The sequence below is a fragment of the Talpa occidentalis genome, unplaced genomic scaffold, assembly GCF_014898055.3.
Source record: "Talpa occidentalis isolate TD23 unplaced genomic scaffold, MPIMG_talOcc4v2.1 talOcc4.10, whole genome shotgun sequence".
Classification (NCBI taxonomy): Eukaryota; Metazoa; Chordata; class Mammalia; order Eulipotyphla; family Talpidae; genus Talpa; species Talpa occidentalis.
In genome coordinates, this window is record NW_023600993.1 from 93,045,804 (window position 1) to 93,072,287 (window position 26,484).

The 26,484-nt window shown below is 53.6% G+C and overlaps 1 protein-coding gene and 1 long non-coding RNA gene across 2 annotated transcripts in view; both read right to left on the reverse strand.

Moving 5' to 3' along the window:
• Window positions 1-8,668: 8,668 nt before the first annotated feature.
• Window positions 8,669-11,861, reverse strand: MAFB (MAF bZIP transcription factor B). Its single transcript, XM_037521438.2, has one exon. It carries the CDS (start codon window positions 11,859-11,861, stop codon window positions 10,890-10,892), a length of 972 nt encoding a protein of 323 aa, XP_037377335.1. The 3' UTR covers window positions 8,669-10,889.
• A 9,937-nt stretch (window positions 11,862-21,798) lies between these two features.
• The window catches only part of LOC129146141 (uncharacterized), a 43,453-nt gene continuing 38,767 nt past the window's right edge, over window positions 21,799-26,484 (reverse strand). Inside the window, exon 4 of the long non-coding RNA XR_008552654.1 lies at window positions 21,799-22,047. This is a non-coding gene — a long non-coding RNA (uncharacterized LOC129146141). The remainder of the gene's footprint in view (window positions 22,048-26,484) is intronic.

The window sequence follows — 26,484 nt, forward strand, 5'->3', positions numbered from 1 at the left end:
TTCTCTCCCAGGTCTGCTTGGAGACAAGATTCCCCTGACTCAGTTTACCCTAGCTGTGAAATGAACCTGCCGCCTTCAATGGCAGGTAAAGAGCCAGAAGCCACATGAGGAAGGCCAGGGGGTAAGGAGTGGGGGAGGCACAGCAGGGGACAATGCTCCTGGACGTGCTATGACTCCCCAGCCTTGGATTTCAGGGGGGTGGGGTGGGGAGGGGAATGACCTCCAGCAAGGAGAGCCCCGCCAGCCTCCCTTCATCTACCTCCACCATCAGGGGAGGTGACACGCTTCCCGCGTGTCAGTGAAATAGAAAACAGGAGCTCGGGGAAGGCTGATTTTGACTTGTGGACACTGAATACACTCTTCTCTGGATGTTTACAAAGTGTGTTTACCAAGCAGCCTGCTCTCCAAGCCAGAGCAATTGCTTAAAACAAGAGAGCAGTTGATTTGTGAAGTGTTTTCTTTTTTAAAAAGAAATCATCACAAACGTTGGATTTAGAGACATTATTTCTTTTTAAAAATAACTTGTCAAGGGGACAAAGTATTTAGGAAGCTTTCTTCTCAGCTCAGAAAGCAACAGGGAGGAGGAGTTTTGTTTCGTTTTGTGTTGTTTTCCCCCGTGTGAGAGTAGAGCAAGGGGAAGGATAAAATGGGGACCAGGAGGCAGGAGCAGGTGGATCTCCTGCCCTGGAATCCTGAGACACTTCCCTGATGCACCCCACACTCCTGCTTTTTTTCTCTTCAAAGACCAACCAAGAGAAGAGGAGAAACAAGGAGATAAGGTCTGCTTTGCACCCTTCCCCGCTCCCTCCTCTGAGTGCCATCCCACTGCTCCCCACCTGCCTCTCAGACTGACATCAGTCATTCTCACAGACATCAAAATGTGTGGCAAAGTACACTGTTGAGGTGTACAGGAATCTGCAGGGTGACATGGAAACAATCCTTTTAAAAATTTAGTAGTGTATATTAGAAAGAGTAATTAAAAACTGCATAGATTAATAGACACACTCAGGCAGACAGATAATGAAAGACTAGGTAGATGGATAGATGGATGGATGGATAGATAGACAGATAGATAGATAGATAGATAGATAGATAGATAGATAGATAGATAGATAGATAGATAGATAGATAGATAGATAGACAAATAATAGATGTTGATGTAAAAAAGATGAAATGAAATAACATTTATGAAAGTCTTCTTTACCTGGGCCTCCCCTGGTGGCGCAGCGGTTGAGTGCTAGGCTGCGAAGCCGCCTGCAGCCTCTGCAGCACCGGTTCAATCCCTGGCCAATGCCGAGGGTCCCACATGGCGCAGACCTCTCCTGCTGCACCTGCTGCTTCCCTCAGCAGTGTATTTCGTCGGTCTGCCTGTTCTGTTCCCCACTCTGGCTCTGGTGAATTCTCTCACCCTCCCGCGCTTCTGACTGTACCCAGTGATTGTATAGATAAATAAATAAATCTTTAAAAAAAAAAGAAAGTCTTCTTTATCTTTTACTCAATACACATTCATCTAAGCAATCAAGCAATGACTAGATTATTGAAGTCCTACTAAGTGCCAGGCCCCATTTGTGTGGTGCAGGAACCTCAGGGAACAAAACAGTCATCAGACCTTGACCCCCATAGACCGTAAGCACTGGCAGGCAGAAGTAGAAATAAGCAAAAAATGAAAAATACCCCAGTGTTCTAAGGTGATTCATGTTAGGGGAAAAACAAAAAAAGAAAAGAGAGGGTAGAGCAGAATAAGGCAGGTCAGGATCACCCAGTGAGAGATGGCAGGGGATAGGCTGCCAGATAGAATACAGTGGTCAGGCGAAGCCTCATCAAGGCAGTGAGTGCTGAGCAAGGATTTGTAGGAGCTGAGGCTGCTTATCTGGGGGCCGAATGATGCAGACAAGGGACAGCTAAAGCACAGGCCCTAAGCAAGGATAGGAGGTAGCATGTTTCAGAAACAGTAAAGCAGCCAGTATGGCAGCAACAGAACAAGGAGAGAAAGTAGAGGGAGAGAAAATCAGAGAGGAAACCAAAAAAATGCTAATAACTTATTTTAAAATTAATTACATCTAAAAGAAATTTAGACCCAGAAGTTTCTTCCCCTACCCATTTGACCTGGACAACTCCTATTCAGACCGAAGACATCACTTCCTCCAGGAAGCCCTCCCTGACCACTTTTCTCAGTCTCTATCACCATCATTATTATGTAGATCTTAGAGGGTCAGGTTTATTTCCTCCACAGCACTTATTTCTGGAACTGTACACTGATTAATACAACATCTAGCTCCTGTCTCTCTGTCTTTCTCTCCCCTCCTCTTTCCCTCTCTCCTTCCTTCTCTCCCTCTCTCACCTTCCCCCTCTCTCTCAGCCTCATATTAGATTGCAAACTCCATGAGGATTTGTTTGCTATGATTGTTTCTGTTTCGCTCGTTGTATTGTCAGCACTTAGCACAGCGCCTGGCATATGGAAGACATGCAATAAATATTTATTCAATGATGGAATGAACGAGCTTGGGTGGCAGAACTGAAAGCAGAGTATCCACGGAACACAGGCTTATAGCAACTGCAGAGAACTGCAATTCCACAGGCTCCTAGGACTCTAAACTTGGGTGTTAGAGAGCAGCCCCAGAAGCTAAAGGTCCTGTGTAGCAAGCCTGGATAAGCCCATGGCCCCCACCCCTCTTTTGCACCCTCCTCCTTGCCAAAGCCCCATGTACTATTCCTCCAGGATAATTACTGTCTTCACTGGAGAAGCCAAGTCTCAGATATTCACAAAAAGGCTTGGCTCCCTCTCCCACTCTGCACGCGTAGCAGCAGCGGAGGCATTCAAATGCTTCCTTTTGCTGCTCCAGAAGAATCCTAGAGCGGAGACCGGCTTTGGCACATTTGCTCGGATGTCTGGCTAGGTGTGGAGAGGGCCGTGTGCTCCAGCACGTATGTGGTCGCCCTCTTGGAGCAAGTCCTGCGTGGCACTGTCCTGATCTGACAGGTAACACAGAGCAGCTGCGTGATTTACAGGGGCCGGTGGGGAGAGTTTTCTTTTCCCACTTGGAGAGCTTGAGTACTTCATATAAATATTTATGGGAGTGTGGGCCTGTGTTAACCCCACCAGTGCCACATTTCACTTGCTACATGGTGCTTGTGTGTAAATGAATGTGAAGGCCAGTGTGTGTGTGAGCTTGTGGGGATGTGCACAGGTCCATATGCATTTTGTGACAATGTAGCTACATAAGTAATATATTGTGTTTCCATGAGAGTCTCAATCCATATAGTTAAGTGCATAGTTGTATAGTTTTATGCACACCGGGTAAAAGTGCATGAGGATTTGGACATGACACACCTGGGTGTGGACACATATGAGTGCATGTGCAATGCATGCACACATGTGTGTGCACTTGTTTAAGAGTGCATAGTTAGCACCATGGACGTGCATGTGGATTCTGCCTTTGAACATGCGTGCATATGCACACCTGGCTCTGTATGAGCATGGGTGACACGCATGTGTCTATGCATGCGCCTGCCCTAAGAGTGTCTGCACATCCCTGTGCAGGTCCAAAGCTTTGATGTCACACCAGAAACAGCTTCAGTGAAGCTATGGATGATTCCGTCAAAACTGCCTCACCTAAAGGCTGCTTCCTTCTAAACACCTGCCCTGATAATGATATATGTACTGGAAAGTTCAGCTGAGAACAGATGAGAGGTGAGAGGACTGTTGATGAACCCTCGTGTACACACACAGACTCACACACACACACGGACACGCACTCACACATGCACACTCCAGACCCAGGCAGCTCCTCTGTGAGAGACAAAAATGAGAGGCTGAGCAGCAATTTCCTTCTGACACCTTTGTCGTGTTTGCCCCCAAAGCCCATCTCCGTGCCTGGGCAGGGACTTTGGTGGCTGAAGAGCACTGAGGGTGCCCCCAAGAGATTGCCTCTGAAAGGAGAATTAGAAAGAAAGCTGTCCCCTCCTGTTTTCCCCGTGTGTTCCCCTCCCCCTACACCCTTTTGCCCATCGCTTCCAAGTGTTTCAGATAAAGGATCATGGACTCATGGAGTTTGGTGGCAAAGTACAAATTTTGGCCTCCTATAGGGGGTTATTTACCTTCTAAATCTTCCAATGAGTGACACCAGGCAAGAGGTGACCACTCTGGGCCTACTGCCCATCACTGACCTGTGTAGATGGAGAGCAGTAGCCCACACTTCAGAGAGTTTAGTGAAATATCATAATGGGACTAACCTGGTGACTCAGCCACACCTCTGATGCTCTGTGGTCTGCTTGCCCCTGTCAGTGAACAGAGACGTGTGCACCAGCTTGGGCTCCCAGGATACAAAGGAGGGCAGATGCCAAACTCCTCGTTGGGAAGGGCAGCCCAGCTGCGTCCTCAGTCAGGCTGGGATAAACCAAATGCCCTTCCAGATGTGTCCAGGTGGAACCTGGCAGCTCCCACTGCAAGCCTGCACCCAGGAGCCTCCAGGCTGCACTGATGGTGGAAGCTGGTCCCCTCTGACAGCAAAGGGGGAATCACCCAGCCTCAGAAAGCCCGCAGCCCAGCCTCAGGACAGTCCCGATGCAGGCAACCCTGGCAGGGCCAAGGTGGTGAACATGTCAGATCAGAAGACACACAAGAACATGACAGTGAGCCCAGCGCAGCCTCAGTTCCTGATTCCCATAGAGTCACAAGGCCAGGCTTAGTCCCTGCTTGACCCTCCCAGCTCTTTGCTTCCCCCCATGCCACCCCGTCCCTTTCCCAGAAGAAGTGCCAGCCCTGGTGAAATGCACAGGACTCCCCAAAACAGAAAACACAATTGAAACATTGGACCTATGTGCTTCAGCTCTCATCTCATACTGAAATTGGCTTCTTCCAGAAACTATCAGGCCTCCTCCCAATGCCACCAGCAAGAGGCCATCACCCCTATTTAGTGCTAATAAAAAGGACCACGTAATGAGTAGGTCATATTTTACATGAAAGTAACTTTGCATGCAAAGAATGCAAAGAAGTAGCTAAAGCTGAGCTTTGCTTCAGAACAATCCTTATTATCAATTTAGGTGGTTTTCCCTATTGGAGCAGCAACTGATCTCATATATTTAATTTCTTTCTAGTGAGAATAGTTAGTGCCAATTTTCTTATCTAAATGCATCTTTTAAGATAATATGTGTAGAACAATGACAAGGGTATTATGAGCCACATAAGGCAAGGAAAATGCATGTAGAACACGGAGCAGGTGGGCATGGCCAGGAGGCAGCTACAGCGTGCTGAGGATGGCATGGAGGCACAGGCAGGTTTGCAGGGCCTGGAGAATATGTGCTCCCCAGGGTCTGGACACCTGCTGCCAGGAGCAGGAACTGTAAAAAGGACGAACCATCTTCAACAGGGAGCTAATGCTAGTCACCAGGAAAGCACCAGCCTGGAAGCCACAAGGCTACTATTTCCAACATCCCGGACACAGAATTCTCACTTTTCTGCAAGCTGACATACCTCTTGAGAGCACTGTGCTGGGCACAAGCACCGGAGCAGCTTTTTAAACAGAGTCACTTCTTTTAGGAGGGCTGCACTATAAAAAACCCTGTCTACAGAAATTGCCACTGGAGGGCTTTTATTTTGGTGGGGGGATTGGTGCAGAGCTGACCGCTAACCCTCCCTTCCGTGTATAACAAACCCAAAGACTACTATTTCTTAGAAGAAGCCAGGCCTCCAGACTGCGTGCTGCAGAGGGGAGGGTTCTGGGTTTTCCTTTCTGAAAACAGAAGGTCCCTGAATGCGGGTTTTGCATCTGAAAGCCTGCAAAGGAACAACTACCATCTCTAAATCCAGCTGTTTCCCAGAGCCTGGAGAGAAAAAACTTGAAGAGTAGGGATGGGTGGGTGAGGGGTGGAGGGTTGCCTGAAGTTGCAGAAGCTGTGGCTCTAAGTCACAGAATAAACCCAATGTCCTTCCCCACGTGTCTGGTGTGGGGCCGGGGCAGCTCCCACTGCAAGCCTGCACCGGGGAACCACCAGGCTGCACTGATGGTGGGAACTGGGCCCCTCTGACAGCGAAGGGGGGTCGTCCAGCCCCAGAAAGCCCCGACACCCTGGACTGAAGGAAGTCTGGCTGTGAGTCAAAGAGGAATCTCAGCCCGAGTTTCCCCGCAGATCCCTTTCACCGAGAAAGGAAATTTGCCGGCACTTCCCCCAGCAGACACCTCGCTCCCAGGCGAACCCCAGCCAGCCCTGCCCCGGGCAGAAAGATGGAGCTGAAAGGCTGGATCACTGCAGCGCTGGAAGCAAGAGCCCAGAGCTGTGCTGGGCTCCCCCAGGCCAGACCCTCATCCCCATCTCTGCAGGTCCCCGACACAAAATTAACAGACACCTCCAAATCCGCTTCCTTTGCGCACCGCCTTCCCCGCCAGGCTGCACGGGGTAACGACAGTGGGGTAAGAAAAGAAAAAGGGAGAAAGGAAGGAGAAAGTTTTCTGAAAGGGAAGTGGCACAGAAAGGGTGAGAGGGGACAAGAGGGGGGCTGACGCCTCCACCCCTAGGGCGCTGGCGAGGCTGCAGAGCACCCAGAAGCCTCGCTGGAGGTGGCGGCGACGCAATCGCCAGCACCGCCTCCCGCGCGCCCGAGATGCGGGTCGCATGAGCGGGGCTTTGCGCGGGACGCGCCACCCAGCAGGGGCGCGACTCGGGCGGGTCGCCGTCCGGGGCCTGGGTGTCTCCTGGGTGCACCCGGGGTCTGTCTCCGCGTCTGTGACCAGCGCAGGCGCCAGCCTGTCTGCGGGGGCAGGTGCGCGGAGGAAGCCGCCGGACACCGGGTAGGTTCCTCCTCCCCCGGGCTCGTGGGAGATCGCGAGGAGCCGGCGAGCCGCTGGAAGCCTGGGGAGAGAAAAGGAAGGTGCGGGGCGCAGGACGAGCCCGAGAGCCTTCGGACCCTGCTCTTTGGCTGCGCTGGTGGGCGCCGACCTGAGGCGGCCGGCGGGTGGGGGCGGCGGGCGGTGGGCGCAGACGCGGCGGGGCCGGGGCTTGTCTGCGCGCGGAGCCGCCCCGGGGGCTCCCGAGGTCCGGCCTCCGCCCGTGCGCCGCGCCTCTGCCGGCTGTCGCCTGCGCGCGCCGGGGGTGGCCGCTCAGTGCGCACACGTGGGTCGGTGCAGAGACTGACCGTCCGCAAGGGCGTCAGTGTGGGTGCAGGGTGTGGGTGCTCGGGTGTCTGTGAGTCCGTGTGTCTCTAGAGCTGCGTCGTGGGATGGTCAGCAATTCGGAGAAGCGACCAGTCGCCATGAACCGGCCAGAGCCTCCATGTCATCCTGGGTCAGCTCGATGGGGTCTGTCTCTGTGGTCTGGGGAAAGAAAACCAATGCTTTGAAGTTTGCAACCTTCCCCACCGAGGAAGGCTTTCCCGCCGAGTGCAGGGACTGGAGGTGGAGGATGTCATTCTGCTTGGGATGGTTTCGGAGGGGCCCAAGCCCCACAGCATGGACTCCCTGTCTCTGAAGTCACCCAGCGGGCTTCCTTCCAGAGCTCCACCTGACCCAACACCTCTTGCTCCCCAAGGGGACCCAGCTGTATAGGTGGGCATGCTTTTGTCAAGGGCCATCATCTGTACTTGCGCATGCAATTGCCCGCCTATCCAGCCCCTTGCCCCTCCACCCAGGCGCACACAGACTGTGACCCCGCAGTCGCGCTCTCGCCACCATCTGCCTCCCGTATCAGTCTAAGCCTTCCCTGCCATAAACCCCTTTGGGCTGGTGAAAGAAACTGGGCCTTTGACTTTAACTGGAAAATCTCCAACCTCTCCTACTAAACGACACCAAAACGTTATTAAATATATATGGCTACTAATATTATTTGCATCCTTGCTTTTTGGACCCCCCAACACATTTGCCAGACACTTCCCACCACCCCCAGGCCTCCAGAATCCAAAGCCAAAATCAATTCCATGCTAGTTTCCTTCTCCTTCCTTCTCCCAGGCTTTTCCCAGCTCTAGTTTCTGGCCAGGGTTCTGCTGCTTAGGTCTCCTGCAATTCCCCATGAAATTCCATGTGAGAACCCCCAGGTCAGAGAACCCCAGGGACAGAAGGTTGTGTCTCACTGACTGCAGGTTATTAGGTCCGGGGAAGCCAGAAGCCCCTTGGAAACAGGCATTGCCAAAGGTACAGAACTTGTCTTGGATTTAGGGATGGAGGTGTCCCAACTCTGACTCTTAGAAGGGTCTGAAGCCAACTCTAGGTGAGGCACAGGGTTTCAAGGAAGCCCAGAGAGGCTTGGGGAGACCTAGGTGGGCTCTTCTAAGAGTCTGGAAAAGTGAAGGTGTTCCAGGTGAGTACCTCCAAGTTAGAGCTGGAGCCGCTGCAACAGACCGAAGCCCCGAACCCCCTCGAACCCCTGGCTTGGGGAGCCACTGAAATTCTGGTCTGCTGCATGCAATGTCTTTCTTTGGGATGGAGGGCTCCAGCCCTGAGTGGCAGGCATGCCCTCAGCACACTGCCCCCAGGAAACAAGTCTGTACTTTTCAATCTGAAGAGTCTGGACCTGGATCCCACTGGCTTCTGCAAGCCCTGGGGGGAGAGGACTGGGCCTCCACTCAGAGCAGGCTCCCCAGCTCTGGGCAGCTCCAGAAAGTCCAGGGCATTGCAGCCCAGGCCAGAGGGCAAGAAGGAGAGGGTTGTTGAGTCCACTTCCCCATCAGGATGGAAGCTCCCAGGCTCCTGGGCTCTAGCCATCACTACTGCAGAGCTGAGCAGCAGATAGCAGGCCAGTCCTGAGGCCCCAGCCTGAAAGCCCCGTGTACCCCCCTCTCTGCTCACAAACCAGATCCTGGCCAGCCCCATACCTGCGGTGAGAAGCAGAAAACACATTTGAGGTTCACGTGCACACACACACTCACACACTCAAGGGAGAGATTTGCTTGGACTTGGTGTGTTTCTCCACTGGCCAGGGGGGGTGAGAGTGCCAGAAAATTGAAGCTCCTCTTGAAGAGGCAAGAGAAGAGAGTCGCAGTCGGGTGAGCGCAGATTCCTCTAAATAAACACCATTTCCATGGTTTTAATAAGCAAAATAGGAAACCATTTTAATAACCAAAAAACAGAAACCAGTCTGAATAAAACTACAATAGACTAGGTTTTAATATTTTCATATCATAAGCAGGGTTTGAAATTGATCCCTTATTTTACATGAAATAAAAACAATTTCTGTTGCAGCAAATTTGATTTCAACACAGTTGAATCCATAAAAACCGAAGCTCGTTTCTGATGCAGGACGAATATCCACAATATTTAAAACTGCAAGCACCATGCGGTTCATACAATCTTGTTATTACTGTTAATTTATCAACTAATACAAACTCAAAAATGCATCTGGCCAGCAGCGCCAGCAATTTCAAAGGGGAACTAAAAAATACGCTTTTTTATTTTGGTATTTTTGTCAGTGCAACTTAAATCCTTTTACTGACCTGCAGGAAAAAAAAAAAAAGGTAATAATAAAGAAAAACACCCAGATTTCCCTAGAACTATTATACAACTGAAGGGGCAGGACACCACCAATAACCCCCGCTATCTCAAAAGCAGGGAAAGAAACACACTAACTTGCCTGTCTAAAGAACACACTTGAAAGTTGCAAAATTACTTGCCAATGTTTGGGTTTCGGATACATTCTGGGCATGGTGGTTGGTTCAACACAAGTTCAGGTCACCACTGGGAAGAGTTTTCCATTTGATCTCGTGATGGGTGTCAATTTAGCCATAATACCCGGCTGGGGGAGAGGACCCTCTCCGACTTGGGGGTGCAGAACTCCGCAGCTGCTCTGCCCTGTTACTCCGGAGCTGGGACTCCAACCCTCTTTCAACAAAGACAAATTTTATAACTAAAGTGAGAGGGAGAAAGAAGACCACACGGGGGGTGGGTGGGGCGGGTGGAAAACGTGCAACTTCCAAGGGCGTCCCTAGACAAAGTTGTTTTCTGATGCAAAATGCCCGGAACTTTTTCTTCACTTACAAAAAAAATAAATGTTTGCCGTCATAATAAACCCAAACAAAGACGCTCAGCTTGCTGCCACGTTCTCTAAGCGATTTGGCGGGGCGGGTATTTACAAGCCGACAGCCGGGGTGGAAACCCGGCCAGCAGCCGCGGGAGTTTCCGAACTGCGATTCCTTCTCACTCAAAGAAATACGGGGGTGATGATCCATGATCAACAACATGCTAAAGTTAAACAAGAAAATGGTACAAAATAGAAATTATTACCATACATGTCCAGCATGCAGGATTAATATTTTTAATGCAGATTTTCGTATTTTTTCTATATAATCGAGCAGGCAATAAAATGGATGAGATTTGCGCGCAGAACGTCCTAACTGAGGCTCGAGTCTCCGGGCTGAGAGCCAGTGTTCTCCGGGCCCTGGACAGACAGACAGACCCGTCCGTCCTTTCTTCCTTTGCTCAGTCTCCTCCGGCGCCCGCGGGACGCCAGGGTGCCCTCGCCTCGCCTCGCCTCGCCTCGCGGCTCTCTTCCTGGGCTGCACCGCGCTCCGGACCGCGAGGCAGCGGCTCCGGCCGAGCGCGCAAAGTTCAGAAAACCAGGAGTCTCCAGGCGGCCTCGGCGACGCCTCGGGACTGTGCCTTGCCGCCCTCCAGCCGGGAGAAAAGTTGCTCCGGGACTTCCCACCCCCCTCGTCTCGCTCTGGCTCTGCTCGAGTCTAGGAGGTGGCGCTGGCGCGCGCCTCTCTCGCCCCGGCCAAGGTCCCCTGCCTGCCCGCGCGCCCTCCCGTCGCCCGCGTCCCGCGCGCCGTTCCTCCCTCTCCCTCCAGTCAAACAGGTCAAGGCTAGGGCCGAGGCGGGGACAGGGTCCAGGGCAGTCCAGGGCTGGGGGACGCGGGGCAGGGAGTCCAGGCTAGGGCAGGGGCGGGGGCCGGGGCCGGCCGCGACTCACAGAAAGAACTCGGGAGAGGAAGGGCTGTCGCTGGTGGAGCCCGCCTCCCTGAAGCCGGAGTTGGCGAGTTTTTCGCACTTGACCTTGTAGGCGTCTCTTTCTCGGGCCAGCCGGGACACCTCCTGCTTAAGCTGCTCCACCTGCTGAATGAGCTGCGTCTTCTCGTTCTCCAGGTGGTGTTTCTGCTGGACGCGTTTATACCTGCACGACTGGGCGTAGCCCCGGTTCTTCAGGGTCCGCCGCTTCTGCTTCAGGCGGATCACCTCGTCCTTGGTGAAGCCCCGCAGGTGGCGGTTCAGCTCGCGCACCGACATGGACACGAGCTGGTCGTCGGAGAAGCGGTCCTCCACGCTGCCGCTGCCGCCCGCCGCCGTGGCCGCGGCTGCCGCGTGCGCCCCGGGCCCCGGGTGGCTGGTGGGCAGCTGCTGCGCGGGGCTGGCCGCGCTGGACGGCGGAGGCGACGCTTGGTGGTGGTGGTGATGGTGCGGGTGCGCGTGCGGGCCCAGCTCTTCGTGGGCCACGCCGGCGCCCGGGTACGCGTGGTGAGGGTGCGGGTGGTGGTGGTGGTGGTGGTGGTGCGCGCCGCGGAAGCCGTCGAAGCTCTGCAACGGCTGTGGCACCGGGTGCGAGCCGATGAGCGCCTCCACCGCGTCCTCGGGCGTCAGGTTGAGCGCTTCGGGGTTCATCTGCTGGTAGTTGCTCGCCATCCAGTACAGGTCCTCGAGGTGGGTCTTCTGTTCGGTCGGGCTGAAGCTGGGAGAGGAGGGCACCGAACTGCACGGCGTGCTGAGCGGTGTGGACGACACCGAGCCCGCTGGCTGCAGGCGCGTGCAGGGCCGACCCGGGCGCTCCGCGCGTCCCAGCGGCTCCTTCTTCACGTCGAACTTGAGCAGGTCGAAGTCGTTGACATACTCCATGGCCAGCGGGCTGGTGGGCAGCTCCGGCCCCATGCTCAGCTCCGCGGCCATCGCCGGCGCGAGGCGCAGTCGCCGCTGACGCCCGAGAAACTTTGCGGCCGGCCGGGGCGCGCCGAGCCGAGAGCGGGGGCGAAGAGCGGCGAGCCCCGGAGGCGGGGAGCCGAGGGCGCAGCGGGCCGGGGCCGCCGGCCAAGCCTTTGTCTGGGGACGCGGCGGCGCGCCGGAGAGTCCAGAGGCTGCCTGCGCCGCCCCAGAGCCCGGGGCTGTGGCCGCGCCGGGGCCGGGCCGAGCCGGGAGGGGGTGGAGAGGCGAGCGGGGCGCGCGGCTGGGCGGAGGGGAGGCGCGGGGCGAGCGCCCGCCGCTCGCTCTCTAGCTCTCCTGCTCTGGGGCGCTCTCGCTCGCAGCCGCTCGCAGCCCGGCGGTGCAGCTGTGCTGGAGCCGGCGCCGCCGCTGCCTTTTATCGCCTTCCTGATGTCACCGGGGCGCGGGGGCCCGGGCGGCCCAGCGCGCTGGCCAATGGCTGCACGGCCGCGCGGCCCCGGCGGCGCAGGGCGGGGCGCGCCTGACAGCTCCTCCGCCCCCCGAGTCAGCTGACTGGCGGCCAGAGCTGCCCGAGAGCCGCCGAGGCCTGGCTGAGCGCTGGAGCCCAGTGGGACGGCCGGCCCCGGCCCAGCCCCCCACCCTGCGCGCCCCGGCTCCCGCCCGCTCGCCTTCGGTGCGCGCGCCCCCCCTTGAGACCAGACCGCCGCTCCCACCCCTGCCGGCGCTCCCCTCTCTCTTTGCCCTTTGCTCCTTCACCCCCAGCTCGTGTCACCCCCAAGGAGGCGCAGAATGAGCGCCAGGACGACAACTTCAAGGCCCTTTGTTCCCAAGCGGCCCCCGCCCAGCGGGGGACGCTCCGCGAGCCGCGCAGCTGCGGGCCGTGTGGGCGCCGGGCATGGCTGTGTTTCTGCAGGTCTGCGCATATTTGTGCGTTGTGGGGTGGTGCTGGGCCGCCAAGAGTTGTGTTCAAATCCAACTCTTAGTCTCGGGAGCGTCCCCGGGCCGGGCAGAGACCGTGCCCCTCCTGGGGGGCGCGGGGCAGAGCCCGGAGGTGGGGACTCCACGGGCCCGCCGCTCCCCGCGCTCTCCCCACCCACAAATGCGCACGATGAAGGGAAAACAGAAAGAATTCGCCAGAAGCCCCTGGATCTCTTTCCCCAGGCAGAAGCACGGAACCTGGAGCTCCCCGAGGCTTGGGGCTGAGGCCAGCCTAGGACCGTGCTCCGGGTGGCTTTCGGCTGCTGGGGAGCCGGCCCTGTTTTTGTTTGAACGTTTTGTAACGATTAAGCAGATCCTGGGCTGCGCCCGCCGTGGAGAGGCTCATACAGGCATAAAGTGCGACCCCAAGTGGCCACTGCGAGCAAAGGCGCCGAGCGCCCGGCCCGCTGCCGGAAGGCTTGGCGAGCACCTTGTCCCCTACCGGGTCGTCGTAACTGACCCAACCCGAAGCCAGCCTAGAAGGTGGACTGGGTGTGAACCAGAGCCCAGAACAGGGTCCCCTCGAGCCACGCACAGGTCCTCGGGTCGCGTCCTCCGACTCAGCGGCGAGCTCCGCGCTTATCGCTCCCCTTGAAACTCCTGTGCGCGCCGCCCCAGCTTTAGGGGTGCTAGGGAGAGGGGCAGGGGGCCCTTGGGTGGCTCCTCGCACGAGGAAGCCTAAGGCCCAGTCTGGCCGACGGCGGAAAGAGGCAAAGCCACAGCGAGGGGGCTCAGGGCTGTCGAATGAGAAGCCTCCCTGGGCGCAGACGGGGAGCCCAGGGCGCACCGCGCTAGGCTTCCAGGCAGGGCTGCGGCGCGCCGTAGGTGAACCCTACTCCGGTCCTGCAAGACTGGTTCTTCGCGAGACCCCGGCCAGGGCGCAGGAGCCGGATACATCGCAAATTCGCTGTAGCGGGAGACCCGACCCGCCTCCCGCGTCGCCTTTTGGTCTTCAGCTCTGGGCGCGCGCCGCGAAGGACAGAAGCAGCGTGTTCTGGGTGAGTGTGTCCCGGCCGCGGCCCGGCCAGGACCAGCGCGACCGTGGGGTCCAGCGGGCCACACCGAGGCGGACGCAGCCAGATTGTTTTTAATGTTAGAAAGTAAAGTATTCGCCTCCAATTAATCTGAAAACTATCTGCGTTCTTGCGCCCTTGCGAGGTTGAGGTGAGGGTGGTCTTGGGCTGCCTGTTTTAAAAAAATAAATATATTTTAACTAAAACTTGGACTGAAAGGGTCGGCTCAGCCACTGTAAGGCTGAAAAAGCCGGTTTTGAACCTTTCGCGGGAAGCGCGTTCTCTGCTGAAACGATTAGGCCGGCGCTCTCCAAAGCCCGGGTCAGGTCGCCGCCCCGCCCGTCTGAAGTTGGGCGCTGGGGACAGGCACCCGCCCTGAAAGTGTCCCTGTCGCGTTTTCCTGCAGTAGGGGGGGCGTTTGGCGGCCTCTCTACTTCTGGCCTCGGGTCTGTGCAGACTGTGGTTCCCACTGGAGGTGGCCAGGGCGGGAGGAGCCCACGCTGGGCTCTCCCGGCACCAGAGCTGCGCCGCCCTTCCGCGCTGCAAGAGGCTGGAGTCCGGGAGAGCCCTTGGGCGGTGGCCTCCTGCGGGCATCAAGGCGGCGGCGGCAAGGCCAGTCTGTACCCTCGGGTCTGCCGGACCTTCGCTGTGGAGGACCAAGACCCAACTCCCAGGAGCGGGACGCAGGGAAGCGCTAGGGAATCCTGTGGTCCCAGCTCTGCGCTTCCAAATCTTCCGCTCTCCTGCGGTATCCCCCAGCCCGCGGACTCCCTGCTGCTGGGTCTCCCGCTTTGTTTGGGTAGGGGCGCTCCACTTTGCCCCTACACCCCTGTCTCCCTCCTTTGCCGCCACTCCCTTCCTCTGGGTTCAGACTGAGGCGTCCTACTCCAGTTTTAGGTTCTCGGTTTCTTTGCTGCTTCCCCAGGCTGGCCAGCTCCTCTCTCCTCACCCCAGCCCCAAACCATCTCTACAGAAAAATGTTGGCAACGGGATGAGTGAAGGGGCACGCTGTTGCCAAGAAGTGAAGGCCCCTCAGCTGGCCTTGGCTGCCCCCAAATCACATGGCCTTCTGCTCCCGGATGGCCAAGCCCACTGCTGCCTCTCTGCGCCTGGGGACTCCAGAGGACCTGGCAAGTTCCCAGTCAGTAGGTTTGCAGCTATCCGGGAGGTCCAGCCCCACTCCTAAAAGATTCAGGGAGGAGAACAGAGAGGAGAGATGGAATGGTGGGGAAGTGGAGACCCAGAAGCTGCAAAGGACCAGGTGAAACAGGAGTAGTGCATTGCGTCCCCAGCCTCCTTGCAGGGAAGCTGCAAGCCTGCAAGCGTCCTCTGCGGAACAGCCTGCCCTCTCTCGCCTTCCACGACGCCAATTAGAAGTTTTCACCCAAAAGCAAATCATTCTCCCTGCCCACCCCAGATTGGGGCAGAGGCAATTCTTCCCAAACACGCCACCTTGGGATTCTTTAGCTAGGAATGGTGATCTTGGAGACCCTGCCTTGTCCGAGGCACCGCAGAGCCGGCTCACACGGGGCAGTCGTGGATAAAAGGTTATTCTTTAAGGGAGTGCAGAGGCTCTCTGCCAGCGCAGCTCTCGGGGGAGAAGTTCAACACACAGTTTGAGCCTCTGCTCGGCTGACCTGCTAGGCAGAGAGTGGTACAGGGGTGCACTCGCGCCCCTTCCCTCGCACCCTCCCTCATCTCCCCACAGCACTTGTACCCCAGCTCATCTCCCTGAAGCCCGAATTCAACATTCAACCCCACGGCTCACTGCTCGGCTCGCTCACCCTTCCTTCCTAAGGGCTGAGGTATTTTGGTGTGGAGTGGGCGTCTCTGAGCTCGGGGCCAATGAGGCGGAAGGGGTGTGTGTGTGTGTGTGTGTGTGTGTGTGTGTGTGTGTGTGTGTGTGTGTGTGTGTGTAGGAAAGAACAGCACTAAGATTCTGAGGAACCCTAACTCCAAGCCTCAGAGCCCTGAGGGTTGCAGGGTTGTAATATTCCAGGTGCCAAGGGACGCAGAGGCAAATTCTGCAGGGGCAAAGAGGGCAGGCTGAGTCATCAGACCCCCAGGAACCTGCCTTTTGCCTTTGCACCAGCCCAGACATTAAGGTCTCCTGCCTGCTCCAAGGAGCCCTGAGGTCTCTGCCACCTCTCCGCAGACTCAGTAGCTCCCGCTCCCCCTGAGCACCTCAAGCTCCATGGCGCTCAAGAAAAGGCAGATGTCTTCCTGCTCCTCCTCTTCCTATTTCCCAAAGCAGCTGTCACGTCCACCGGCATTCCTTGCCCCTGACAAGGGCCATCGGATTCCAGCCCAGTGCTTTCAGAAAGGCATTCTTGGAGCTCGAGGTGCTGGTGGCATTAAGCATGCAAAGGGGCCCAGTAGAGAGACAGTCACCCCCACTTTGCAGGGCCCTCTCCCGGGTTCTTTTCTCTGGGTCTCAGGGACCTCCCCACACACCCTTGGAGGGAGATTTTTATTGAAACTATTTCTTTTTTTTCTTTCTTTTAACATGAATACTAGAAAGTATTAAATTACATCCACGGCTTGTATTCTGCTCCCTGTGGACAGCACTGTGTTAAGCAACCAGAGGGCAGTTTGCCTCCAGCAGGACGGGATACCTGATAACCCTATTCACTCCCATCTGCGTGGGCATCTGCAAAAATATTTTAGCATTCTTCTTTCCCTTTGATTCTCACCACTGTAGAAAGTAGCAACTAATATCGTGCTTATTTTACAGAGATGGGTGGGCAGTTAGGTAGGTAAACATAGACCGATAGCAGCGTCCTAAGTCCTAATAGTTTTATCAACCCATGAACCCTTGCGGCTGTCCTGTGAGGTGGGTAGGAGTGGCCTCCATCCTGAGTGGTTTCCTGAGTTGCACAGTAGTATGAGCAAGAACTCCTGTCCCGGGTCCAGGGCTCTAAATGCACTGAACCATGTGGTCTCTGTCTCAACAGACGGCATCTGGGGGACCTGAGTGTCCCCACGGTTCTCGGGCTGTTCCCTGGGTTAGGATTTTCATTTCCCTGCAAAATGAGTGGTTCCATCCAGGTCACTGGCAGCTCCACCAAGTGTCAAGCCTCTGACGAGGGCCCAATCATAGGGATGGTGGTTAACATGCCAGGGGCAGTCAGCCCTGGGCTCCAACACTTTCCTCCTCCCTGACTGTGGTCCTGGAGGGTAGGAGAGAAGCCAAAGGAGAGCGACTGTGCAGTCGTCTCATCCTGGCTTTTACACTTGGCCTCAGCCAGATCTCTGATCTTGACCTCAATCCTCTGCCCTGAGTTTGACCTTCAGCTCCATCCATCTGTCCATCCCTGCACTCATCTCTTAAATACAGGAGAGAGAGAGAGAGGCAGAGTTCAGTGCTCACGGTCACTGAGAGCTGCTGGTGGCCAGTGGGACCTTTCCCTGCATCCCCTCCCTGGGAGCCCAGGGCCAGCCTTAGAGACTCTGCAGCCTCATCATTGCTCCCCTGGGCTGAGGCCATCACCTGTCCCAGCCCAACCTTCACCAGGTGTGCATGCCTCCACCTCAAGATCTGTATCTCCATCTATTGCCTTCACCCGTATGATGCCACATGTTCTGCTTAGACAATGACAAATGCCTTGAATTTTTTCCCCACAAGACAGTGGAGCCAGTTTTCATGGCCTATGAATCTCATCATTTTACCTAACCCCCCATCTTTAGTGCAAATTCCTCTGATGCTTAAGAAAGTAACCAACTTGGCAAGGCCTCCAGGCCCTGAGTGATCTGTTCCTACCAACCAGTCCCCAATCTCTCACTGCACCCCTCTCCCTATGCCCCATGATCACTGCCTCCTGAAAGCTCTTCCACAGCCCATGAAAGCTCTACTCCTCCATGCACGCCATGCCTCCTGTCTACAGCGAGTTTGTCTCTTGATTCTGAAGGGCTTAGTTAGAAGAGCTGGTCTTGGCTCTTCCAAGGCCTCAGGGGGTCTGGGACCATACCAGGGAGTGGAGGTGGGGAGAAGAGCCCAGCAGCCAAAGCAGGGTCCTTGCACACGCGTGGAGTCAGCTAGCAGGACTCCTGCCTCTGTGCCCCCAGCCTGGACCAGGGTAGACCTCACGTTTGGGAGAGGCCTTGGGAGCTAACACAGGGAAGGTCAAGGCAATGCCATGGTCAGCTAGTCCATTCATAAAAAGGTTCCTGAGCCCCAACTTGACTTTAGAGGTCTAAGTGGAGTACCCAAATTTGTAGAGAATCAGTTCTCTGGCTCACTATGATGCATGGGTCCAAAAACACACTATGAGAAACTAGACGGAACTAGATACTCTGTTGGAGTCATCTCTGTGTCCCCAAGTGGCCAGCGCACGTCCACACCAGGAGGAGCTGTGGAAGAACCAATGCAGTAACCAACTAGGCAAAGCTGATGCAGTATGATGTCCAGAACCCTTGGGCCTTTTCTCGAGCCCTCCAACCCTCCCCTCCCCCTTAGTCAACAACCACTCCTGGATGATCTTTTCTCCTTCCCTCTTGCTCCAAGGACCAACTCAGACAAAGGCTGTGTGATCTGAGCCATCCTACCCCACTGGTCCCCTCTTCCTCCTCCTTTATCTGGACGTGCCACAGACCCAGGGTACCCCTACACTTGGATGCATGCTCATCAAAGCTTAGGAAAGCAAGCTTCTGGGTACAGGGGCGGTGGGTGACACCCTCTATCAGGGTCTACGGCGGGGGCCCATGGAAGTTCTGATGCTGTTTGTGTCCAATCCAGGCTTATTTCAGCCAGGGGCTGCTGTAGTCACTCAATCTCTTGCTTCTGTTTCTTCTTTGAAAAATGAATTGTAAAAAATATAGAAGAGAACTGCAAAAAATACAACAGTGTAGTTTTAACATCTATGTCTAGAGCTGCAGTTTGCTTTTTACTTTTACTCAGCAACTTCTGTGTCACTACACGGAGATCTACTTCCACGACATTCCAGCCACCGAAGGCTCTGTAGTTTTTTGTCCAGTCTTGCATTGATGGACGTTGAAGCCATTCCTAATCTTTCACCATGGCGAACAATACAGCAACCAATAGCTTTTGCCATGTTCTGTTTTGCATGTGTGCAAGTATTTGTCCAGAATAGACATCAAGAATTGAAGATGCTAGACTGAAAGTTGAGTGCATTTGTAATAGTAATACTATCAAATTAGTCTCAAGAAGATGGCACATATTCAATTCCCCATCAGAAACATGTGAAAGGAAACGTTTTTTCTTTTTTATGGCAATTCTATTTATGACAATTCTATGACCAGTACTGGGACAAGGAGTGCTCTGGGATGGGCCTGGCTTCTTTCTCCCCCTCCAAGGAATTGCAAACCCCCCCACTGCAGCTGGAGAGCTGGTCCGATGGTGGTGCTAAGTCCAGTGCTGGGGGATCCCAAGCAAATGAGCCTGGAGGTGTGGGGAGGAGTTGGCAATAGGCTGCAAAGTGGAGGTGGCTGTTAACGAGGGCTTCCAAGGTTGAGCAGAAAAACAGAGAAGTACAGGAAGACCTAGTAGTTCATCCGCCCAAGTAAAGGCACAGAGCAGAAGCACCATCCCAGGCGCTGGCTGGGGGAACTCTCAGAGAGGCTAAAGATAACGCTGCAGGCTTTCTGCAGGAGTGCATGCGTGCCAACGAGTCAGCCCTCTGTGCTAAGGGTTAGATGATCTCTGCATAGGACACACGGCATCTTTTTTTCATTCACTGTCGAGCAAATTGCAGGTGCTCAGTAAGTATCAGTGGAAACGGAAAGTAGCAGTCTAAAGGTATTTAACCAGCATGACTTACTCTCTCATCTCGTGAAGACCAGGTGCACACTGGGCAGGGGCTGCCAGCCAGGCTCCACTCTGAGGGTCGGAGATCCCACATGGACTTGGATACCCGGCCCTGGGTCTCAGCCCCCATCCCAGCCTTGTGCCAGCTCCTTTTCACCTCTCCCATTAGAGATTGCTTTTGGTTTCTGTGTTGACAACCCCTGTTTCTGTGTTTGGAGCGGCTGTTCAGTGCCATTTCCTGATTTAATATCAGAGCCAGCACGGAGCAAGGATGCACAGTTAGCAGTTTTTGCTCCAAGTATTTTTCAAGTTCCCTTTTGATGTAAGGGCTGGGTTTGCAGCTTCCCTGAGCTTGCGGAGCAGGGAGGGAGAGATGGGGGAGAAGCTGGGAACTAGAGGTGGGGGGAGAGGAGGAGAGGACCCAGGGAAGATGCATCCAGTCCAGCTGAGCTGAGAGACTCCGAGCTCGATTCTAGAAAGGGCATGGTGTGGGCTGGGCAGAGATGGGGGCGGGGGGCCGGGGGGCAGGCTTAAAGGGCCTGCTGGCAGGTGTGATGTCTATGAAGCAAGGCCGCTGTCTCCCCTCTACATAGGCATGAAGATTTACTTACATATCTGAGCATATATGTCTCTGTCACAGAAACGAAGGATGGAAAAAGCCAAAATAAGCTCACATGATGCAATTCGAAATACCAGAAAATGAAAACAAAATTGCTTCAAAGAAAAATGCACGATAGAGACAGGTCCCAGGGCATTCAGGAATTTGAGCATCGGCTGTGGGAAGCCTTCCGTGGGGCTCAATGCCAGGAACAGACTGAGCAGCTCGTCTTCTGGTAGAAACTGACTTTGTTTCACTACACTGTAGTTGATGTCATGATGGAAGCATGCACAGAGGGCTGAGGTGCACACACACACACACACACACACACACACACACACACACACCAAGGCAGGACACACTGAAGGTTCTGAAGGTCCTTACACTTCTCCTGTGTGACCTGCTATGGGGTCTCATTTCCACCTCCACTGCCACCCACCTGTGAGATTCTCCCTCTGACCCTCTCATTTTGAGTCTTCTGAGAAGCAAATGCCAAAGCGAGGTTCGATATACAAGAGACTTTTTGGGGAAACAGCTGTAAAGGGTAGGGAGAGGGGGCAGGAAGAGACGGGGGAGCCTTCGAGACGCAGGCCTGACATCTGCGAGAGGAGAGGGGAAAGGAAGGAGGGCAGGAGGAAGAGTCTCAGACAGCAGCTCCCTTCTAGGAAAGTTTCAGGTGTGGCTCCCAGGGTGTCCCTGGGACAAAGGCACTGCTGGCAGCCTCACATCTTGTGGGGATGGGCCAGCAGCGGAGCCTCATTCCTCCCAGCCCTCTGTTCAGTCACCAGCTGAGTGGAACTAGGAAGAAAAGGAGCCTCAACTCTAGCATCAACGGGGAGCTCAGTCAGGTCTGCTCCCACCCCACAACAGCCATTTCTCTTCTTCCACTGTCATGGCTGACACTCCCAGGTAGTGAAATTAACAGCAGCCACATTCTTACTGAGTGTCCTACACCAGCTTGCTTAGTCTTCCTATGTAACCTTACAAAATAGGTGCTATCATCAATACCCTCCCCATTCTATAGACAGTGAGAGTGAGTCTCAAATAAGTGAAATTGCTCTCTGGAGGCCACAGCTAACAGTGACAGAAAGAGGATTCAAAGCCTGTTTGACTGTAACCACTGCACCAGCCTGATCTATCCAGGAGGAGCTTGGAAAGGGCCAGTGGCAGGATCATTTTTCTCTTTGCACTGGCTTCTCCTGCTGTCAATCCCTGTGATGTGCTAACAACACAACCCTCCAAGAAGATCCCTCATCAGGACCAAAGCTAATGCCAGCCTTGGGGTACCATCAGGCTACCAGTGACTCCAAACAGAAGGTTGAAAATGTTTACCTGAAGTAGGCACTCCCTAGCTGTCACACATCTGTCTTTTTCTTAGGCATCACCTCCTCCAGGAAGCCGCCTGGCTAGTCATGTTTCCACAGCATCTTACACTGATCTCCCTTTATCACGCCCGCCTAAATGGTCTGCTAAACTGGGCCCTTCTAGGCCCTTCTAGACCCTTCTGGGACCATCAGGTCTGAGTGATGTTTGGAACCGAGCACCTAACAAATGGAGTCCTAGCACTGGAGGGGTAGCAATACATAGAAGAGATGCTCAGACAGGCTAGGTCAGGGCATCCAGAAGACATCTGGGAGGAATGCACCCCTTGTGAAACCTTTGTTTTCCTCCTCAGAGGCATAGGCTGCACTCCCTGATTTGGCCGCCAGGGGCCTCACCAACTCCCAGGCAGGGTTAACGCGCAGCTTCTTGCTTCTCAACTGCAAATCCATGCCTCTCGCCTTGACCCCAGCATCTCAGGCCCCAGCTTTCCAAGGTCTCTGCATTCACCAGTGGGTACCCCTAGTCAAGAAAGAGGGTTATTTTTATTTATTTCTTCTTAATCATGAACTTAATTTAGCTGCTAATCAGGTTACCATGGTGACTTGCTCTGAATTTATACCAGTTTCCTAAAGCGCCTTTTTCACACTCTTTGGATATGAATAAAATTTGGGTGATGAACAAAGTGCATAAATATTGGGTGTCCTAAGAAAAGGTCAGAAGCTTCAGCCTTTTACCCCTACTAATATGCTTAAGAAAGCTCCATGACTCCGGACAGACTGCAGGTCACTCTCCTGCCCTCCCTTTGAAGCCTTCAATGGATCCCTATTGCCAACCAGCTAAAGCCTGAGACTTTTAAATTGTCTTGGGTCCTGCTCCTTTAGCCTCTTGTCCCTAATACCCAACCTTCCCTTGTGCTATTCCCTGCATGCTCTGGCCCCTGTGCCTCTGCTGTGTCCTGGGCCAGGAAAGCAGGGAGCTGGAAGGGCTCATTTCTTCCCTGTTGTCTTGGGAGTGACAGTGGCTGGCTTGTCTCTGTACAATGCAGTGTTTAAGAACCCCTGAGCATTCTTCTTGGTCCCACTAGCATTCTGACAGGGGCAGGAGCATTATGCTCACCAGCTCAGGAGAGCAGGGCAGGGAAGCTATGGGGAGAGGAAGTGAGGAATCAGCATTTTGACCACTTTTTAAATTTCATATTCTGGAAGGTTCATTTTGCATCTTATCCCAGTGATTGGGGAAGGGGAGGGGTCACAGTTCTCCCCTTACCACCGTGGGCCCAGAGCTCCTCCTGCCTTGGATCAGCCGGAAGCCTCCTGTGGCTCCCACAAGGGACAGTGTCTCCAGGCTACAGGCCACAATTTCCAGGATCCCCTTGAGGACCTTGGGGCCAGCAGCCAATCAGTCCCAGGATCAGCCACAGTCCATTAACGAGTGCCCAGGGCTCAAGGCGCCAACAGAGCCACCAGGCGTTGGCGCCGGCTCCTGCTCAGGGAGCCCAAAGCCACCTTCAATTATTATCTGGGCCTTTGTAATCAGATGAGCTGGACCACAGACTGGAAGACAGGGCCTGGCTCACTGGGCTCAGAAAGCCTCTCGGCTCTCAGAGCTCACGAGAGCCCCTCCAAGGTCTACATGTAGGTGGGGAGACCCCTCTGGGAAGCCCCAGGGTAGCAGGGGCCAGCTGGGCCCATGCTGTGGGTGAGGCTGCATGAGCTCCTGGAGCCACTCTCTGGCCCTCACTTCCCTTATCTGGAGGATAGGCCTGTAGTTGCGGTAGAAAACCTGGCCTGGCTCCTGGCCCTGCTGAACTCGGAGTCAGAAGAACTGGGTTCAAATCCTGGCTCAGCACCTCTGTTTTCCTTTGCTTCAAGATTGAGGCCAAGGGAGTAGAAGGGTCAGTTCCCAGATTGCCTTTGGGGTGTAAGTCAGCAGACCTAGACAGCCACCATAGAGACCAAGGAGGGAAGCCCTACGTGTCGACAGTGACACTAGCAGGTATGTCCATTTCCCTCTCAGAGGAGTCGGCCCTAAGTGAACATGACTAGACAGCGTGGGGTGATTAGAAAAAGAGCCCCCTCAAATGGGCATGAGAGGACCTGCAAGGCTTGAGAGAGCCTGGCGTTCTAATCCTAGCTCAATGGACAACTTTTCTATACAATCTTAGGCAAGGCACTTAATTTCTCTGGGCTCCAGGAGCGTTTTCCTGGAAAGGTCAGATCTCACCTAAATGGAAGTGGGATCTTGTATCTCCTAACCACTCTCAAGCGTGTAACTTTCTCAAGCTGGTTCTGGCTCACCTCACAGCAATGAGAGGCAGAAAGTATGACTTCGTAGAACTCAAAGAGCAAATCCCCTTTCCCATTGGGGGCTGCTATACTTCAACACCCCCCCCACACACACACACACACACTCTCTCTCTCTCTAGATTGAAAACTAACATGTCCTCCTACCCTCCAATGACTTGACAAGCATCTGGCATGGAGGAAAGCAAGAAACTTCCCATTGACTTCGTGCATTACATAGCATTGTGTGGCAGAGGACAGGATCTAGAACCTAACTGCCTGGGTTCAAGCCCCAGCTCTGCCACTTACTAGCTATGAATCCTTGGGCAAGTCACCCAACCAGTCTCTGCCTCCTCTTTCCCATATGCATAATGGGGCTAAAAGCACATACACTCCATAGGATTAAAGGAAGAGTGAGTTAATACACAGTAAGATCATAGTATTTCCCCCAAGCATTAGTTCTCAAAGCCACTTTTGGGCTACTATGGTACTATCATTAGCCTTATTACTAGTCCTATCTTATAGTCAAGGACACTGAAATGCAGAGAAATTAAACCTCCTGTCTGATGCTCTAAATCAGTGCACTTGCCATCAGACCTTGCTGCGCCCACATCTGCTCGATATGATCAATGTTCTCAACTGACTTGTTTTGCAAAACAAGTTCATATTGCAATGGAAATAGAGATGGAGTCAGGAGTTCATTAAGAAGGGCAGGGTTAGCCACTGATCAATCTTAACATCTTTAAAGGAGAGCCGACCAGTCGTCAGGATGTTATGCAACAAGGAATGTGCAACGCCATCCGAGAAGCCTTCTGGCCAACAATCGAATGTGACTGTCATCCGATCAGGACTTCCTGCTGGTTTCCAGGAAACACAGGGAACAGAGGAACACGTTAGCTGACACCACAAGGAGGTAATCAGTGAGCCATGAAACACTGCACGATGAATGATCCAGATTCATCAAGAAACACATGGCATTAGAGAGAGAAAACTGTCATTTTCATGTTGGGGGAGAAACAGGTGTTGTTTTAGTTGAAAAGAAACTTAAGAGACATATAAACCTAGTGCCATGTTTGTAGTCTAATTTGAATGAACTAAATGTAAAAAGGTATGTGTGAGACAATTGGAAATGTCTGAACATCAAGCAAATATTAGATATTAAAGAAACTGGGTTTTGTTGTCATTAGAGCCGATGATAGTATTGTGATTGTGTTTTTTAAAATAAGTGCTTATCTATTAGTAATACCCCCTAAAATATTTATGCATGAAATGAGATGTGTGGGATTTATTTTCAATACTCCAATGAGAGAGAGAGTGGGGTAAGGAGTACAGAAGGGTTTATTAACATTCTCTCTGCTTTTGTGTATGTTGGAGATTTTCATAAAAATGTTAAAAGGAAAAAGAAGGGAGGAGGTTGGAGGCAGATCACCAAGTGGAAAGAGGATTTCAAGGATGATTTTGAATGAGATTTGTCTCCAGGGGATAAGAGGTCAAACAGGGTGACCTCTTGGTTGTCTGAGACAGGAAAACAAGCCTTTGCACAACATTCTGGAATTCATTTATTCACTCACTCATTCATTCATTCATCCATTCACTCTACAATTCATTCATTCATTTGTTCACTCACTCATTCAGTTAATTATTCCTTCACCCACTCATTCACTCTCCACCTCATCCACATTCATTCATTCGTTTCTTTGGTCAATAATCCTATTTGTTGAGAGCCCGCAATGTGCTAGATACTGAGAAAGGTACTGAGGAGACAGAGCATCTTCATGGGGCTGATAGTCAAGAGTGGGGAAGGGATTCAACCTGTGAAATCTGCCATCACACAAATGTCTGTGAAGATACCATGAAAAGTCAGAGGAAGGAAGTGGATTGTGTGTCATCAGTTTAACTTTTGGGATATGACTTTGGCTGTGGTTCAGGATGGTCAGGGAAGGCTCTGTAACATTTAAATGAAACTTGAGTGATGAGGAGATAGCCATGTGAAGAGCCCAAGGAAGGACACACGCCAAGAGAACAGCAAGCGCAAATGTCCTGGGACAGAAAGGAGCCTTCTGGGGCAGGAGGGATCTTCAAGAATGTCAAGTACAGGATGAGAGAACAGAATGAGTGAACCAGGAAGACTCACAAGAGACAAGGGCCTATAGGCTGGGGAAGATCTGGGGTTGTTCACTGCTGTTCTTGGACCAAAAGAAACATCTCCCCTCATGAAGTAACTTAAGACGTGGACCAACTGACAAGGGCTCCTGTGAGTTGTCAAGAGAAATAGCGGGACAGCGTGTGTATGTGTTGTCTAGTGAAAATGCTCCTCTTGCTCAAAGGAAGTTAATCTGGAAGCAGAGTGGAGAGGAAGGGAGGGAGACTGCCCTAGGGCCGAGAAGAGGCCATTACAAAAGGAACCACTGGAATCGCTGAGTAAGTAAGACTCCCAATTAGAGATTTAAAAACTAATGGTGAAAAGCAGGCCTGTTCCCCACTCTGCCCTCCCTCCTCCAGCCGGCCCCAACCAAGGGAAGGAAGTCCCAGCCAACCATGGGGACAGTTGCCCGGTGATTTATGGCCCTGAGACAAAGGCTCCCGAGGAAAAGCCCTGTGAAACTCAGACATGTTGTTGAAACAATTAGAGCCCATCCATCTATTTGAGTCAGCTCAGTATCAAGAAAATGGG